At 53.0% G+C, this 17,213-nt stretch overlaps 2 protein-coding genes across 7 annotated transcripts in view; one reads left to right on the forward strand and one right to left on the reverse strand.

Annotated features, from left to right (window-relative positions):
• Positions 1–12,826, forward strand: part of LOC116950889 (uncharacterized) — a 58,625-nt gene extending 45,799 nt beyond the window's left edge. For all 5 annotated transcript variants that reach the window (XM_032969031.2, XM_032969032.2, XM_076073253.1 and 2 more), the window contains 8 exons: positions 124–217; positions 1,362–1,570; positions 2,015–2,168; positions 2,480–2,569; positions 3,807–3,944; positions 4,360–4,512; positions 5,278–5,629; positions 6,271–12,826. In XM_032969031.2, the coding sequence (XP_032824922.2) occupies positions 124–217; positions 1,362–1,570; positions 2,015–2,168; positions 2,480–2,569; positions 3,807–3,944; positions 4,360–4,512; positions 5,278–5,629; positions 6,271–7,697 (2,617 nt within the window). In that variant the 3' untranslated portion in view covers positions 7,698–12,826. The remainder of the gene's footprint in view (positions 1–123; positions 218–1,361; positions 1,571–2,014; positions 2,169–2,479; positions 2,570–3,806; positions 3,945–4,359; positions 4,513–5,277; positions 5,630–6,270) is intronic.
• A 396-nt stretch (positions 12,827–13,222) lies between these two features.
• The window catches only part of LOC116950890 (electrogenic sodium bicarbonate cotransporter 1-like), a 65,628-nt gene continuing 61,637 nt past the window's right edge, over positions 13,223–17,213 (reverse strand). For both annotated transcript variants that reach the window (XM_032969036.2, XM_032969035.2), the window contains exons 23-24: positions 16,432–16,507; positions 13,223–15,845 (exon numbers count right to left, since the gene is read on the reverse strand). In XM_032969036.2, the coding sequence (XP_032824927.2) occupies positions 16,464–16,507 (44 nt within the window). In that variant the 3' untranslated portion in view covers positions 13,223–15,845; positions 16,432–16,463. The remainder of the gene's footprint in view (positions 15,846–16,431; positions 16,508–17,213) is intronic.

The raw sequence follows: 17,213 nt of genomic DNA on the forward strand, positions 1-17,213 counted from the left end.
ATTTCCAAATAACGGTGTAAAATATAGAGGTGGATTGATTGAGTTGCCATTTTGAAACACATCGGTGGCCAGGTACCGTCTAATGCACTTCTGTTTGGGGAACATGGCCGGTTCTCACTGCAGGTTCGGTGAGAAGGGCAAAGCCGTGCGGATAGAGAAGGTGGTGTACACTGGGAAGGAAGGCAAAAGCTCCCAGGGCTGCCCCATCGCCAAGTGGGTGAGTGAACTATAAAACTATTTATAAACTATGTATTATTTTCATTTTACCAGATAAATGCCCACTGAGCTATAAAGCTCCTTTTTCAGAAGCGACCTGCCCACAAATGATAGCTCAACGAAGTGGCTTATCACCTGGAAATTCAAAGCATCCAAATACACTGATCGGATGTTTCTAAATGTGGAGAGAACAACCGCAGGACCCAGAGAAAAATCCACTCGACCACGGGGAGAACATGCAAACTCCAAATTTACAAGCGTCGTGGTTGGGATTCAACCCACGACCTCCTGTATGCCGTGCGTATTCGCACACACAAACCTCTTCCGGCAGTTTCTTGCGCGGAATTGCGCACGCAGAGTCCCAGAGCTTTTTCATTGCTAGTGAAAACGTCTTCAGGGTTGCCCCACTGCGCCCCCTAGGGTGCATTTTTTTAAGGGTTTGATTTGGCAATTGAATTTATTTGCCAATCGAAGAGTGAGAGACATGCGATGTGTTGCTTAAGTTTTAAGTGTATTTTGTCGAACTTAGATGATAATCTTTAGTAATTGAAAACATATATATTGTTTGCATGAAGTGTCATCAGTAAAATCTAGATTTGAAGTTTTCCTGACTGCAGGGATCCATACTCTTTGGTTCTTTCGGTAAAGTCACGTAGTAGGTATAAAATAAAATAAATTTATTTGATTTAATTTATTTTATTCGGTGAAGTCACGTAGGTATAAAATAAATTAATTCAAATAAATGTATTTTATTTTATACCTACTATGTGACTTTACCGAAAGAACCAAAGAGAATGTCATCCGTAAAACAATAATACCAGTGCAAATGTTTTGTAAAGCTTAACAATTTAAGCCAAAGCGTCATCGCATAGATAGCACTATTAACGGGGGGAAACATGGACATGACATCATTAAAGTGACATCACTTCGTATCGCGTTGTATTTCAAAATCAATCCAAAACAAAACCGTTTTGGATCATCCGACATGTCAACCAATGTGTCTATATTCGTGAGTGCCATCACACCGCTGGCCTGCCAAGTCCTGCGCCTAGTGTGGCAGGTATGTATATTAGCAAGCGTCGGTGCACTGCAAGGGGCCTGTGTAAGTGAGCGGTGGCTGTGGCGCGGGGGGGGGGGCCTGGCAGGTCCTGCGGCGTGCCAGCGAGGAGGAGAAGCTGCTGTGCATCGTGCGCGAGCGCGCCGGGCACCGGTGCGAGAACGCCGTCATCGTCATGGCCATCATGGCGTGGGAGGGCGTGAACCGGGGGCTCGCCGACCTCCTCTACAACGAGCTCACCTCGACGCTCAACAACTACGGCGTGCCCACCTGCCGGCGGTGCAGCCTCAACGAAGAGTGAGACCGATCGTCACGCAACGCGCGTTGCTTAAAAGTTCCCCAAGTTTTAATAATTTTGTTTTACCCCAGGTGAGAACTCGAAGAGAGAGAGGGACCAGGAGGTGTAGAAGTCTCATTTGCAAAGAGCGTTGACCTAAGAGCAATTCGATAACCATCTATTAGTTGCTTTTTCGATTTGCTCGGCTGCATCAGATGGTGGAGGGTCTTGCAACATAAATGTGACCAGATTATGATGTGGCCTAACCCAAAAATCTATTTACGAATCGTACTACGACGGTGATTAAATAAACAAACGTTTGACCAAACTGACGCTGCTGGGCACCACAAACTGACTTGAGTCTCGTTGCTCGTTGTGCGCGTGTGCCCACGTGTGTGTGTGTGCGTGCGCGTGGGTTCGTGTGGACTCGTCGCGTCTGCCCCTCCGCGTGGCCCCGCCCGTAGCCGAACCTGCGCCTGCCAGGGCCTGGACACCGAGACTTGCGGAGCCTCCTTCTCGTTCGGCTGCTCCTGGAGCATGTACTACAATGGCTGCAAGTTTGCGCGCAGCAAGTACCCGCGCAAGTTCAAGCTTAACGGAGATGACAGTTCCAAGGAGGTGCGTGTGCCAGCACCCGTCGTCCCCCTGGGGGCTGTGGCGCTCTGCGTTTTTTTTTGTTGGCCCTGCGTCCGGTCGCAGGCGCGGTGATGTGACCCAGCCCGTGGCGCGTTCGCCGCTTGTCGCGGCGGTTCGCGGTTTGAATCCAGCGGCTGCCCCGATTCTAACGCTGCGGGGTGCATAAACCGTAAATGTAAGCACCGTCTGCTTGCACAGCGGACGTTGAAAGGGTCCCTTGTTGTCATTCGCAAAAGAAGGCCGAGCTGCGTCGGCGTGGGTGGGTCACCGGGGTCTGTGTTTTGTGGCGATAGGAGGAGAAGCTGGAGTCTTACCTGCAGGAGCTGGCAACCCGTGTGGGGCCGGTGTACAAGCAGCTGGCCCCAGACGCTTACACTAACCAGGTATTGCACATGCCACCCACACGCACACCAATACCCGCCATTCGCCACTAAGTGACGGTGACGTCACCACGGTGCCTCTCACAGGCCAGGTGCACTTTGAGGCCACGTGAAGTGTCGAAGGCTCGCTGACAGGAGGTCTCGGGACAGACCCAGGTGCCATGGGTTGGCTGACTGAAATAACCGGCCGATGCACCAGCTGTACCCCCTACTGTGCTATATTTTAGCCACCCAGCGCTCCACTCATTGTTGTGAGCGTCGTTCCTCTGCCGTCCATTATTACTGGAGGGCGACTGCCTCTAACTACCCAGTAGCGTCCTTCACGAGCCTCCTCCATAGAGGCCGATCTTGAGGACCGCTGGTTCCAGTCGTGCCTGTTTAGCCCCCTCTATGCGGCCAAACAGAAGCTGCTTGGGCATGTGGTGACTGGGCATACGGGCTACATGACCCAGCCAATGCAGCCTTGTCACGCGCACACACGCACACGGGAAACGTGTGAATTCACACATCGGAAGGTCGCGAGTTCAAATCCAGGTTGGGGGGTTGACTCAGCCCATTGTCCTCCTAAAGGTGATAAAACGAGTACCACGTTTTGGGAAAGTCAAACAGTGGTTGGCCTATGGGTAGACTCGTCCCCTATCTACACCAATGGTTCAGGGCTGTAAACAGAAGATGAGCACCACTTCGATGCTCATGAAGTTGGAAATTACTTTGAGTGACCTCAAGGAGGCAGCGACACCTGGATGAGCAAGCGTGGAGGAAGTCCGATCAAATGATTTTGTACAAAACCATTGTTTGAAAAAAATATCTCCGCAGCAGTGGAGGAAGGGGGTGGGGGGTTGGTGGCCCTGGAGGGGGCCGAGACCTTCCCCCTGCCGACGGCTCAGCCCCGCTAACGCTAAATCTTCCTGGTCGGGTCAAAAATGTTGGTGCAAAAACGAGAGAGTGATCAGGCGACGGACTTCGCAGCCGTTACTCGTGTACACGGGGCGTGAGAGTTGTGGCGGAGTGCACGATAGACAAGAGCAGATGTGACCGTTACTCCTCCCCTTGAGCCTTCAACATTTGTTCAACGTTTGTTTAACGTCGACCACGTCGGGGCTCCCCCCGTCCACCCCCCCCCACTGATTTTTTGCACGCCCCCCCCCTCCTTTAACCGCTATCGGTCAATCGGAGCTTTCGTTTATACGGCAAGGCATGGCGCGACGCCGACACACCACTGCCGCCCTCTGCTGGTTAGGTGGAGCACGAGGTATCCGCCCCCGACTGCCGCCTCGGCTTGCAGGATGGGCGGCCCTTCTCGGGCGTCACGGCCTGCGTCGACTTCTGCGCCCACGCTCACCGCGACCAGCACAACATGCCCAACGGCAGCACCGTGGTACGCTTGCCACTCCCGGCGGCGTCACCCCCACCGCCCCCAATCCTCCCTACCCCCCCCCCCCCCCCCCCGTAAAAGCAATCCTGACCACCTTGCTATTTGTATTTGCACGATTCTTACAGCGCAAGGCTACTATCCCAAAAGTGCCGTTTCACAGACAATCGTAGAATTGTGGTAGTTTCATGGGAGGGTGGGGCGGGTGACGCTGGTGTGTGTTTTTTTCCAGTTGTGTAACTTGATTGAATTTCTAAAATTTCCAATATTTGGGTCAAGTGCCGCTGGCTTGCGCGCGTTCCTTTTGTCCTCCGTCAACCGGACGGGCGCGCTTTAGCGTCTTTATTTGTAATACACACACGCCACACACAACGCCACGCACATCGCCACATACGCCCTGCGGTGCCCGCGACGCCAACAGGTCTGCACGCTGACCAAGGAGGACAACCGGGTGATCGGCGTGGTGCCGGAGGACGAGCAGCTGCACGTGCTGCCGCTCTACAAGCTGGCGGAGCTGGACGAGCACGGCGATCCCCACAGCCTGGACGAGCGCATTCGCACTGGAGCCATACAGGTAAAGACGGTGACATAGCGGTAACGTGCACAGGTGGTAGTGACGTGCACAGGTGGTAGTGACGTGCACAGGTGGTAGTAACGTGTACAGGTGGTAGTAACGTGTACAGGTGGTAATAACGTGTACAGGTGGTAATAACGTGTACAGGTGGTAGTGACGTGTACAGGTGGTAGTAACGTGTACAGGTGGTAGTAACGTGTACAGGTGGTAGTAACGTGTACAGGTGGTAGTGACGTGCACAGGTGGTAGTGACGTGTACAGGTGGTAGTAACGTGTACAGGTGGTAGTAACGTGCACAGGTGGTAGTAACGTGTACAGGTGGTAGTAACGTGTACAGGTGGTAGTAACGTGTACAGGTGGTAGTAACGTGTACAGGTGGTAGTAACGTGTACAGGTGGTAGTAACGTGCACAGGTGGTAGTAACGTGCACAGGTGGTAGTAACGTGCACAGGTGGTAGTGACGTGTACAGGTGGTAATAACGTGTACAGGTGGTAGTAACATGCACAGGTGGTAGTAACATGCACAGGTGGTAGTGACGTGCACAGGTGGTAGTAACGTGTACAGGTGGTAGTAACATGCACAGGTGGTAGTAACATGCACAGGTGGTAGTGACGTGTACAGGTGGTAGTAACGTGCACAGGTCGTAGTGATGTGCACAGGTGGTAGTAACAGGTAACAACGGTAGCAAACGGGTAACAACGGTCACACACTGGTAACATACGGGTAACATACCTGGCGCGTGCGCATCTGCCTCGCCATTGCAGGTGCTGAGATCGTTCCCGCGCGAGGTCCGCATGCTCGCCGAGCCCGTCAAGTCCGGTCGCAGAAAGAAAGCGGAGGCGAAGCGAGCCGCCGCAGAGAAGCAGCAAGCGGCGGCCGCAGCTGCGGCGGCCGCAGCAGCGGCGGCCGCGGCGGCGACGACGGCGACGACGGCATCGCCGGTCCAGCCGCACGGCCTTCCCGGTGCGGCGGGGGGAGACGCGAGGGCGGAAAGGTCGCAGGCCACGCCGGGAAGAGGCTCCAAGCATGGCGGCGGCATGGCCGACGCGCAGTCCTTCACGTCGCCGCAGCACCACTCCCAGATCCAGCAGCAGCTGCAGTTGGCCGCCCTCTCTGGTTTGCAACACCCTCTCCCCTTTACAAACACGGTGCAACGTCGCGTATCCCCGACCGTCGCCGCCCTGACCGATTGACCGCCCACACCCAGTGCCCGCAGGATTGCGTTTCTCCGCGTGGAAAGCAGTTTGCGCTTTTGTAATTGTCAGGTAACCAATTTGCGCGCGGCGTAAGCTGTCATCTACGGATGTTCGCATATCTCCTTTTCACATAATCTGCCCACACCTCATTCCCCAACGAGTTGACGTGTGCTGTATGCGGAGTCGATCCGGAGTTCAAACTTTTCTTGAATTGGATGTTCTGCGAATGTGGGAACAGAAACGAGGGGAGGGAATGTCCAAAGTTGGGCATTCGCGAGAAAATCAGGAAGAGATAGTGATGTGACCCTGTGTAAAATGTGGTATTTTGGATACTTTGTGGATGAGATGAAACCGTAATGTAGACGTCTCCTCGGCATGTGTGGAGGAATCGATGAGTGTGTTGGTGGGGGGGGACCTGCAGTGTAGTGTTTTAAGATGGTGTGGATGAGACGAAGCGGTCTAAACTAGGTGGGTCGATTCATCACCACGCCGAGGCTCCGTTTGGCGGCCGTGAGTCTTGAGTGCTGAGGGCGATTTGTTTCTCCGCGGTGTCCGATTCAGGCAACGGTCCTCAGCAGCTGGCGGCGGTGACGCCTCCCCTGTACCACGCGGCGGTGGACCCCTTGGGGCAGTACGCCGCGCTGCGCTATGGCGCGCACACGCCGGTGCCCAGCCCGCACTCGGCGCTGGCCTCTCCGCACTACCAAGGCACGCCGGCCACACCGCCCTACCCGCACGCGGGGCTCTACCCGTCGCCGCAGCCGGACCCGGCCCTGCCTCCGTACCACCCCTCGTACCACCACGCCCACCACCAAGCGCAGCTCATGGGGGCGCGGCCCACCCTGCCGCCCATCCACACGCTCATGCACCAGCACTACCCCTATCCCGCGGCAGCGTCCGCGCCGTCCCCGGGCTACCACGGGTACCAGGGCGCCGCTTTCTACGGCGCCGCCCCGTTCGCCGTCTCGCCCCACTACGCCGAGGATCCGACCAGGGCGGCGATGGGCGGCTACGACCTGGGCGACGAGAGGGCGCAGGCCTACCTGGCGGCCGCGGCAGCCGCGGCGTACCACCCGTCGGTGTCCCCGTGGGCTGGGCAGCTGGCGTCGTCTCCGCATTCCCACCACTCGCACCACCCGCACCACGCGCCCGGCGGCGGCTACCACCTGCAGCAGCCGCAGGGCGCGACGACGGAGCTGCCGCCGCCGCCGCCGCCCCCCCACGTGGCGTCCTCGCCGCTCAAGGTCGGCAGGGACGAGGCCGCACCGACGAAGAGGGTCAACGGGGTCATCAAGGGATTGGGCGTCGCCGAGGGCTGCCACCAGAAAATGGGCGACGGCGCGCACGCAGCGCAGGGTGCCGCCTCCCAGATGGGCGCCGCTCACCAGGACGACCAGGAGGAGGTGTGGTCGGACAGCGAGCATAATTTTTTGGATCGGGAAATTGGCGGCGTGGCCATCGCTCCCGCGCACGGCTCGGTGCTCATCGAGTGCGCCAAACGCGAGCTGCACGCCACAACGCCGCTCAGGAAGCCGAACCGCCGCCACCCGACACGCATCTCCCTGGTCTTTTACCAGCACAAGAGCCTCAATGTGCCGCGGCACGGCCTTGCACTATGGGAGGCCAAGATGGCCGACAAAAAAGCCAAACGCGAAGCGGCGGAGATGGCCGAGCTGGAGTCGGCCAACCACCTGGCGGCCGAGGGCGGCGGCGGCGCCGGCGACGTGCCGGCGGCACCGTCCGCCGAGACCCCCGTCAGCCGGGCGCCCTCCCCATCCTCGTTGTCGTCGGCGGCGGCGGCGAAGAGGGCCAAGGTGGCCGAGGTGAAGGAAAACGTAATGGACTTCCTGGACTTGCCGCCGATCTCGTACGCGATCAAGGAGGGGATCCCCACGCTGCGCGCGCTCTCGCACGCCACCTGCTCCGTCACGACGGCGCACTCCAAGCCCTGCACGCACCTCTCCGGGAACTACTCTCACTTCGTGTGAGCGGTGTGTGGGGGGCACCGCGGGGGGCACCCCCTGGCGGCACGCGTCCGCTCGAGTTTCACCGATGTCCGCGCCGGCTCGTCAGATTCGTCGCCGTTTTTTTTTATCTAAGAGGATAAACAAAAATACACACGTGCACAAACACACACAAAAAAACATTCTCTCAAGTTTCTCACAGGTTTGCTGTACAAGTATTGAATTACTGGTTGTAAAACTGAATCTCTTGCAAAACGTAAAATGGCAGCTTTAGCCTGGAGTCGACATCGACTTCGGAACGGCAGCTAACAACGAAACTCATTGGCACGCGTCGTGCAAAACAAAACAAAATTTGTTTAAAATGTAAAAAAAACTTAAAATGTGTTTTATTTCTGAGGGATGGTGTCACCGCGTCACGGGTGCTTTGTGCGTTTTTTTAATGTATTTTTTACATTCGGTTTCTTTTACATCGAGGAGACGCCTTCTCACTTTGGGCTTTCGCCACAATGCAGGGGTGGAGTGGGGTGGAGGAAATGTTTCGGAATTACGGGAGAAAAATAGTGAAATCCTTGCAGGCGAAGGCGGCCTGGGAAGAGCCATCCGCAGCCTCAAGTCTCGCGACTCCATCTGGGTCATTTAGCGTCCCTCACGCAGGCTTCCTGAAAGATATGCAACGATTCCGTCGCGGCAGATTACAAACCCGGCGTGAAATAATCGCACCAGCTGATTAACAACCTCCACCAAAAACTCACTGGGAAACGTGTATAATTGCAAACTTACTACTGTACGGTCCCAATTACAAAACAACAATACCTTTTAAACATACACCAGCAATTAAACGCAGACAGATGCTGTGGGGAATGCGAATGAGGCCACGGGTGTTGTTGGTGATGGTGGTGGTGGCTGCGCCTACAAAGCTGCCGTTGCGAGCGGTGGCGTCGCTGCTGGTGGATGGATTTAGGAGCTGGTTGCTGGGTGATGAGAGAAAGAGAGAGTGGGGCTCTTCCTGGTCATGCCTGCCAGGTACAAGATTTGGCTTCTAGCAAAGTATCTCCCCCTCTCCTGTAAGCAGACGATCTATTTCGACCGCCCGTTTTGAATCGCAAAGTTACGCTGTTGCCAGTGAACGAAACGGAACAAATTCTACAACTGCAACCAATATTAAGGCCTGCTTTAAACGTGAAATGTCTTAAAAACACACATCGGAGTTGACATTTTAAACCCGGTTCCACGCAGCGGTGCTTAACGGGGCCGAGGGTTACGGCGTGGACGGGGTGCTACGTTTGCCGGTGCTCGTGCGGAGTCGGGAATGCCGCGTTTTCGTGGTTCTATGCAAGCGAGGCGTTGGGTGTAGCCGTGTTGGGGGGGGGGGGGGAAGGCGGTGGGGGGGGCCGTGCGCTCCCATCGATTGCTGCCAACCCCCCCATGCCCCTGGTGCTGCCTCGTGCCTCCGAGGTTCAGGCTCCCGCTTACCCCCCCCCCACCTCTGTCAACCGCGGGTGTTACTTCACCTCTCCGTCGTCACCGTCGGCATCATCATCATCGGCCGAGATTGCCAAGCGTCTGTTTTCATGATTTTTTTTATTTACTGTAGGCGACGGCGATTGACGTCTACCGGTCAACGGTCATCGCAAAGTGTGACGCGACAAAACTGGTGCTGATCGGTCACTTTTGAAGTTGGTTTACATCAATCCGGTGCATTTTTATTGGGTGTGCGGTTTGCGTGCGTGTTTTACCTTTAGCCTAGAAGACTCCTTTTTTGTCGTCGGTGAGGTGGAGTTTTTTTTACACATGTAAAATTGCGTGTAATAATGGTATTGTGATTTTTTTTGTAACTATGTTTTGTCGAGGGATTTTACGATTTTGAAGCAAAACAGGCACGTACACGTTGCTAATTTAGGGTGTTGTGCGTGCATGTGTGCGTTACAAGCAAAGCGTGTATTGGGATTTTCTAAGATTTCTCGAGTTTGCTGGATGCTATTGGTGCTCAACATCACAGGGACTTTGACTTGAGGAGTTACGCGACACTGTCTAGAAGAACTGCGTTCATTACAAAGCGATTTTAATTTACGTTCAGTTGGTGGGGGGGGGCGGGGTGCGTGAGAGTGGCGGCACTGGTGGTCAGCGTGGGGGGGTGCCCCCCCCCAAGCCCCCTTTCCTTCCCCGCCGGGGGGGGTAAGAGGCAGTGCCGATTGAGCTCCTGCCTTCTGTCGTGTGTCGTTTGTGTTTTTTTACGATTTTTTTTTACAGGGTAGTGATGCATTTGTTAGACAAGTTGTCTTTATAATAATAAGAATGACGATTATTCTTTAACCGGTTACCATTGTAAATTTACAATTTTCTGTTAAAGAAAGCACTTTCTCCACTTGATTTTAAGTAACAACTTGAAAACGCTAAGCGAAATTTTTTTTTGCGGGAGTGCGATTTGGCACGTCTCGTCATCTGTGTCGGGCGCTACTTCCGTTGCCGCTCAAAAGCAACCTCCCTCCCTCTCTTCCCCCCACTGCAGGATCTGCAGACTACTGTATAGAAAGATGTAATTGTTCAACTTACTCTCTGGCTCTCTCCACACCTGAGTTGAACACACATACTGTATTCGTTATCGAGAATGAACGAATGTTTAATTCTAAATACGTGGTAAAAATAGACATTTACGAAAAATGTGCATCATGCTATCGTCGGAAACGACGAGGGGTGGTGAGTTAAGCAACTCTGTGAATCTTTTGGAAGGGGTCCCTCTTTTTTAAAACTGAAGCATTTATCCATCGCGATGAATAGTTGCTGGTTTCCTTGAGGCAGGAACTCCCCCCCCTCCCCGCTATCTCGAGAATCTGCAGGTGAAACAGGAAAGGAGAGCCTCGGTGAGGTTCAAGCGTTTATGCAACTTTTCATTGGGCAAAAAAAAAGGCTCTCGCAAAATCGGCTCTGGCCCTCCTGACATTTTGCTTTTAACACGGGAAAAAAAACTGTACAAAAAATACTTCAAAAAAATTCCTAATTGAAAAAAGTTGAAGTCATTTTCAGATAACTTTTGAGTGTCCTGACAAACATGGTGCTAACTTCCTGCAGTTATTAAAGAATAACATAAAAGCAAACACTTTTTTTTGTATAACAGATTTCGACTCGTGGAGCCGATCGCAGTGTGCTAAAACGACGTGCAGGGAGAGACTGCGAGCGGCGAATGAAATACCTCAACTCTCAAGTCTATAGCGCGAGGTGTGGCTGTGCTTTTTCAGGAGAGATCGGCATGTGATTGTTGGAATACAGCAGTTGCCCAGGAACACTTGAGGTCAGGTTGTCGTCGGCGTCCATCGTTTGTGGCTCTGGTTAGGGCCCCCCCCCCCTGGTCCTCTGGTGAGGTCTGGTGCTGCCTAGTGAGATCTGTGGGCGTGGTGAGGTCTCCTGGTTCTGGTGTGCGAGATCTCTTTGGGTCTCAGATGAGGCCTGGTGTGGTTTGTGTCTGGTCAGCTTTGCCTCTTATTGGGTCTGCTTTTGTCGGTCTCTGGCTGTGCCTGTGTGGGTATCTGGCGAGGCCTGTGGGTGTGTGGCCCGAGGCCTGTGGGTGTGTGGCCCGAGGCCTGTGGGTGTGTGGCCCGAGGCCTGTGGGTGTGTGGCCCGAGGCCTGTCATGCAGCCGTTCATTGGCTATAATCGTGAAGATTCGGAGCAGAACTCGAACCATCCCTCGTAAACTTGATACAGCTTCAGAGTTTGAAACAGGACAAGGATCATGTGTAGGCATGAACTTCAAGTTTGTTACGGTCAAGGGGTTGCCTGCCTTTCTTGTTTTGTGACTTGAACTCATTTTCTTTCGAAGAAAAACACAAGGAAGATCAGGGATAAGCTTTTAGTCTTTTTCTGCCTGTATTTTCGCTTGTATGTATTTTATTTCTTTCTAAATCGGAAGTGTCGATATCCTTCAGGGGTTGGAGCGGTTGGTGTTTTTATCTTCATTTTGTAAGTGTATTTTTGTTGTGTGTATTGCCGTGTAAATTGTTGTATTTAGCCCAAGGCCTTTGTCATTGTGTTTTTTTCTTCAACCAGGCAGCCTGTTGTTGGATGAAATATAATTACCTTACTGCCTGCCAATAAAATAAAAAAAATACAGAATTTAGTAATTTTTTTTCTATTTTTTTTGCCAAACTATTAGAATGGATTTGGTGGCTGTTTTTTGTTTAACGATGTCCCCTCCCGTGTAGCTGACGAGTGGCCCTCGCAGTGCAATGCTCGCCCATTGCGTGCGTAACTATTTCAGTTTGGTTTGAAAATAACCATTACAATATTAAGGAACAGGATGAGTTGTTGGTAAAATGCTGGGGAGAGATGGGGGTGGTAGTCCCGGTAAAACCATGCCAACGTCGTCGTGTGATTGGCCCAACGCTGGCCCCCCGACTCTGCTCCCGACGACGTTCCACGTTTAGGGGCGGATCGTGGTTGCCACCTCGGACGTGAAAAAGATTACGCGCCTGGGGGGGGGGGGCGGGGTGCAGATGGTGCCAGTTGTGGAGTGAAACGCGTGTCCTGGAGGTAGTCTCGGGGGATGGGAGTGCAAAGCGCGTAGGACACGACTACAACCCCCCAATCGGAGCTCCAAATCCCTGTTACATCACTCTCCTTTATTTGTTTTGTACTTAGTGTTCATTTATCGTCATTATTTCATAGCGTATTTTTTTTATTATTCTAATAATTATTAAATGGGTTTGACTGAGGATTATACGTAATATATGAAATTGTATTGTAATGAATTGAGAAGGTAATTGATTGGAATTAATTAAGAGAACTGTAATCATTCCTAATATGCTGAGTTATTGTGGGTGTCTGTATTTTTTTTATTTATTTCATGCACTCAAGATATGGTTCGCTGTAGAAATGTGTACACCCCCCCCCCGCCCCCTCCTGTAATATTTCTTGAAAGGTCGACTTTTTGCAGCAGCGCAGAATTTCCAAATCTTGAAAGCATTTAAACTGGATGTTCCCCATCTCATCCCTGCTCTTCTGAGTACTCGGCAGTACTTTTTAGTCCACTATGTTAACTGCGTTCCTGCACATTGTTGTTCCCTTCACGTGCGTGGGATGCTGGCTGTTGCAGTGATGGGTATACTTTTTATTTTCCTCCTCCATATCCTAATATTAAAAACGTTGAGCTGCTCTTCAGGTTTGCGCACTTGGTGTTTCCTTTTTGCGCGTGGCACACCACCACCACCGCCGCAGTTTCGCCGTGGAACGCGACGCACGACGCTGTCGGTGTGTTCCATGGGACGCTGGCGTTGCTATTGCGACGCTGGCGGTGTAGCGCGGGACACTGCTGTTGCTCGTGTGACACTGGTGGTGTAGCGTGGCACAAGTACGGTCTACATAGTGTGGGTGGGAGCTACCGCAGCAGTGTCATGAAATGGTCAGTCCACTGGACTTGCAAAACGGAGGTCACCGGTTTGATTCCATCGCCCACTTCCGCCAGCAGTGGCTTTGAGAGCAAGCAATTGCAAGGGGGCGCACCTTTTACCCATTTGATTTCACCTGCAGAGAAATATAATGCCAATGTACAATGTGTAAGCACTGTTAAATTCTTTATTCTTATACGCAGTTTTTCCAACAAGTTAAATGGAAAAAAAAAACAATCTAATACCTGTCATTTTGAAATCCATTTGTTCTGTTTGTCACCGGTGTTTAACAAGCGGCGATATCCCGAGACGGTTCCACGCCAACCAACCACGGCTCGGGCGCGCACGCTGCGCCATTCAAGTGTGGCGCCTCCTCCGGTTCGCTCTGCCGTCCTTTTGTTCGGTAAGCACCCCCCCCCCCCCGCGTCGCGGTCTGCGCTCGCCCCCCCACCCCCCCACGGAGGAGTCCACAACTACTTAAGAACCGGGGTGGGTGGGGGGGGGACTTGCAGCCCCATCGGAACGTCAAGATTGGAACGTCCTCGCCGCCCCAACTGACGCGGCGAGGTCATCCCGCGTGAACACGTTTCCTGCCCTCGCTCTGCTGTGCACGGCACACGTGCAACGGTGCACTGCCGGTGCCCGGGCCCCATTAGGGGGAGGGGGGTGGGGACCCAGTGGAGGAATTATTTCGGTTTTTTTAGTTTGCTTTTATGCCCAGCGGTGCCACTATTACAGTTGCACAGTTGGGCCGTCTGTCACGGTACACATGGCATGGCCAGGGCGAGGTCTCGCAGGGGGGTTGGGAGGCGACAAGCCCCCCCCCCACCTCTCATCCCAGGTCTGCCCCCCCCCCCGACTCCCCGTAAGATTGGCAGCGTTGTTGCGCCACCGTGAACCCAGTGAGCACCGTGAAATGAGCGCGTGCATCGTCGAGCCGGCCACTCGGGGCACGCAGAGCGCCACTGAAAATAAACCCCGATGGAAATTTCATAATCGGTGTCTAGGTCGGATGGCCGCGGTAAGTAAAGTGTGTGGCGTACACCCTCCACCACCCGACATAGCCAATTCATAAAGTGGTCACGTGCCGATCAATCTGCAAATTTATTTGTGGTTCAGCAGCACCAGCTGTGTCGTTCGCAATCCACGCATATGTTATCTCCCTCGCCTGCTATGCAAGACGGTTGTATATTTGGAATGTTCTCTGGCTGTGGTCACGTGGGTTTTTGTCTGGGTCCTCCGGTTTTGCCCTCCACATTCAGAAACATGTATGTATTCAGTTTACTTTGATTACGACAATGAATTCCCACGTGTGATGACTGATGATATCGTGTGTGACCCAACTTGCCCCTGAAACAGACCTCGTAGCACAGTGGCCTCTACCTGCTAAAGTTTCCATTAGAAATGTGAAAATTGTTCAATGTTGTTAGATTGCTGTCCCAACACCACTGATCATTGTGCTGCTGAAGCAGTTGTAACGTCGCACGGTTGTTCACGTGACAACTTAATTGTCTGTGTCAGGTGGAGGAGGGTGTAAGACACACATTTTACTTAAGCCATCTGACCTAAAAAAAATTATGTAACATGAGTTGCGAAAGCCTATGACGTGTTTACACTGATGTGAAGTGCCACTGGTTTAACTGACGTTATAGTGTGTATTTTATTCAGACTACTTTTGAGTATATAGTATTACAGTGTGCAAATTTTAATTGGTGGTGTTAAAGTTATCATTTCGCTTACGACTAAAAAAGTTTTCGTTAAGCCGATATAAAAATATGCTTAGCGCGCGATTCGTGAATTCAAGTGAATATTCTAAAATAAGAATGGCTCTACAGGTTTACGGTGCACTGTTTAAAACACATTTTTTTTCTTCGAACAGAGCACGCAACATTTCAAACTGCACTTCCGCTTATTTTTTTAAACTAAAAATTCTATATATATTTTTTTAAATATAATCAGTTCTACAACGGAGCGAATGATTTATTTTTTAAGTGTAAATAAATAAAGTCGCCGGTACCTAAAGGCGAATGTGTGCACCGCATCCTCCTTCGGAGGGCGAATGCCGTTTGCCGACGTAATCGCGTGGGAACGTCGCCCGAACGTCGCCTGAACGTCGCCCGAACGTCTACGCGCCGCGCTGCTCCTCGACTCACCGCAGCGTTTGCGGCAGAAATCGCACGACCCAGGAAAGAGGGAAAACAAAAAAAAATCGGCAACGTTTCTCTGCCGTCGAACACACGCACGAGCACCAATCTTCGCGTAGAAATGCTTGGTTCTCCCAAAGTGTACGCAGAAACTCGTGGCTCTTCCTCGGGGTGGGGGGGGGCGTGGAAATAGCCACGTGGAGGAAGAATTGAAACGCAAAAGTACAACGTTGCGTAGGTGGCTCTGTCGGAGCTGATGTGAGATGGTTGCAGCAGCAGGGCCTGAGCAGCTGCTGCAGCTGCTGCAGCTGAAGCAGCTGAAGCAGCATGGTGCGGCCGAGGGATCTTGTTGCGCGTGGCGTTGGCCAACGCGGCCGCCGCGCGCTTATCTCTCCGCCAAACGTCCGTCGCGTAATTCCACCAAACTCCGACGGCCGTGTGTGTTAGCGAACAACGATCGTCTCCGTTTACATTAATGACTGCGTTTTAACGACGGGGTTATATTGACTTGGCTTCAGCACTTTCGCTTATTACAGCCGTATCTTAAAGCGCAGCGCGTTTCAGTCGTTTTCGGGGAGGGGGGGGGAGAGGCGCGCGGGTGGCGGCGTGGCGGAGGAGACGGAGTGGCCACGTCAGCACGAACACTACCTGTGGAAGAAGCACACACACACCAGCATCGCAGAGTTAATCATTGTGAAAACCGCATTCTCCGCATTCAAAGACGTTTCTTCACCCCCCACATGCACCCCCCCCCCCTTTATTTTTTAAAGATAAAATGATGGTGGTGGTGGGGCGGGGGGGTGATAAGGTAGCTGTGTGTGAGCGATCAGACTTTTGCAACCTTGGGGTGCCGTCTTACTTTGTCCGGAGCATCTTATCATCCGGAGAATACGTTAAAAATGACACGAATTCCCTTTTGATTTACAGAACAATCTTCGCCGAGTCTCGAGGCGCATTTTCAAGGAAGATGCCGCTGTTGGGCTACTTGCCTAACTCCATTTTAAGCGGTGTTTGGCGTCGTGTGCAGGGGTAATTGGGAGGATGCGGAGGAGGAAAAAAAACCTGAATGCGAGTGAGCAACGCTCGTACATCTCCGCGCGATGTAGATCCTCAACCCATTTGTGGTGTTGCTGTGTGCCTGTGTGCCGTCACCTCCAAGCCTACAGCAACCCCCGCATTCCCCCGGTCGGGGTGTGGGGGTGTGTGGGTTTGGGGGGCAGCCTCCGGGCCTCACCTGTCCCGGAGTGGCTCGTGTGCGCCGCCGCATCAACACGTGGTGTGGCGCTCCGTGATTGTGGGGGCGTCGTCACCTTGGGAGGGGGAGACAAAAAGACGTCTGCCGTGGCTGTGCCCGGTCGCCGCTCGCCGCCTGGCGCGACTGGCCGACTAGAATGGGTCGGCAATTCGAGAGAAGATCGTGCCCAATCTTCTTCTACTTGTCCTGCGGCCGCTCATGCAGAGCAACGACTACAATTTCACATTGAGGCGGTCAAGCCGGACGACCGCGTCAGGAGCGGCGGCAGCGTTTGTGTCTGTATCGGCCGTGATGTCTCCTTCGCATTTGTGTACGGATCGCTGCGTCGTCATACGTTGCTGCGGTCTGTTCTGGACGACCACAGTGGCACACCGCTACTGGAGAGTTTTTAATATTTTGTGCATCGTCGGGCATCCGCTGCCATGGTTTGTACAGTGGAAGTGGTTTTGGGTGGGCCATGGGCAGGGCCGGATCATGGTCCCGTGAGGCCCCTGGTCACGTGTCTTTTGGAGGCCCCCCCCCCCCCGCTTTCCTATATTGGTGTCTTTCTTGCCTTCCTCCTTGCAAAATCATCCACTAGATCGTCAACATCTCGCTGTCTGACAAGTTCTGACTCTACTGACACAAGTGACAATGAGCTGAGACGTGTCTGGTAACGCGCTACTCCCACAGCTCATTCTTTATTCTGCCTAAAAGGGAAAATGTCCGCTCACCCTGGCAGTTTGTCGCCGGCAAAGTTAGAAAAATCCGAAGTGCCACGA

This window comes from Petromyzon marinus, chromosome 41 (assembly GCF_048934315.1).
Source record: "Petromyzon marinus isolate PM22_M1 ecotype Great Lakes invasive population chromosome 41, UKy_Petmar_22M1.pri1.0, whole genome shotgun sequence".
Taxonomy (NCBI): Eukaryota; Metazoa; Chordata; class Hyperoartia; order Petromyzontiformes; family Petromyzontidae; genus Petromyzon; species Petromyzon marinus.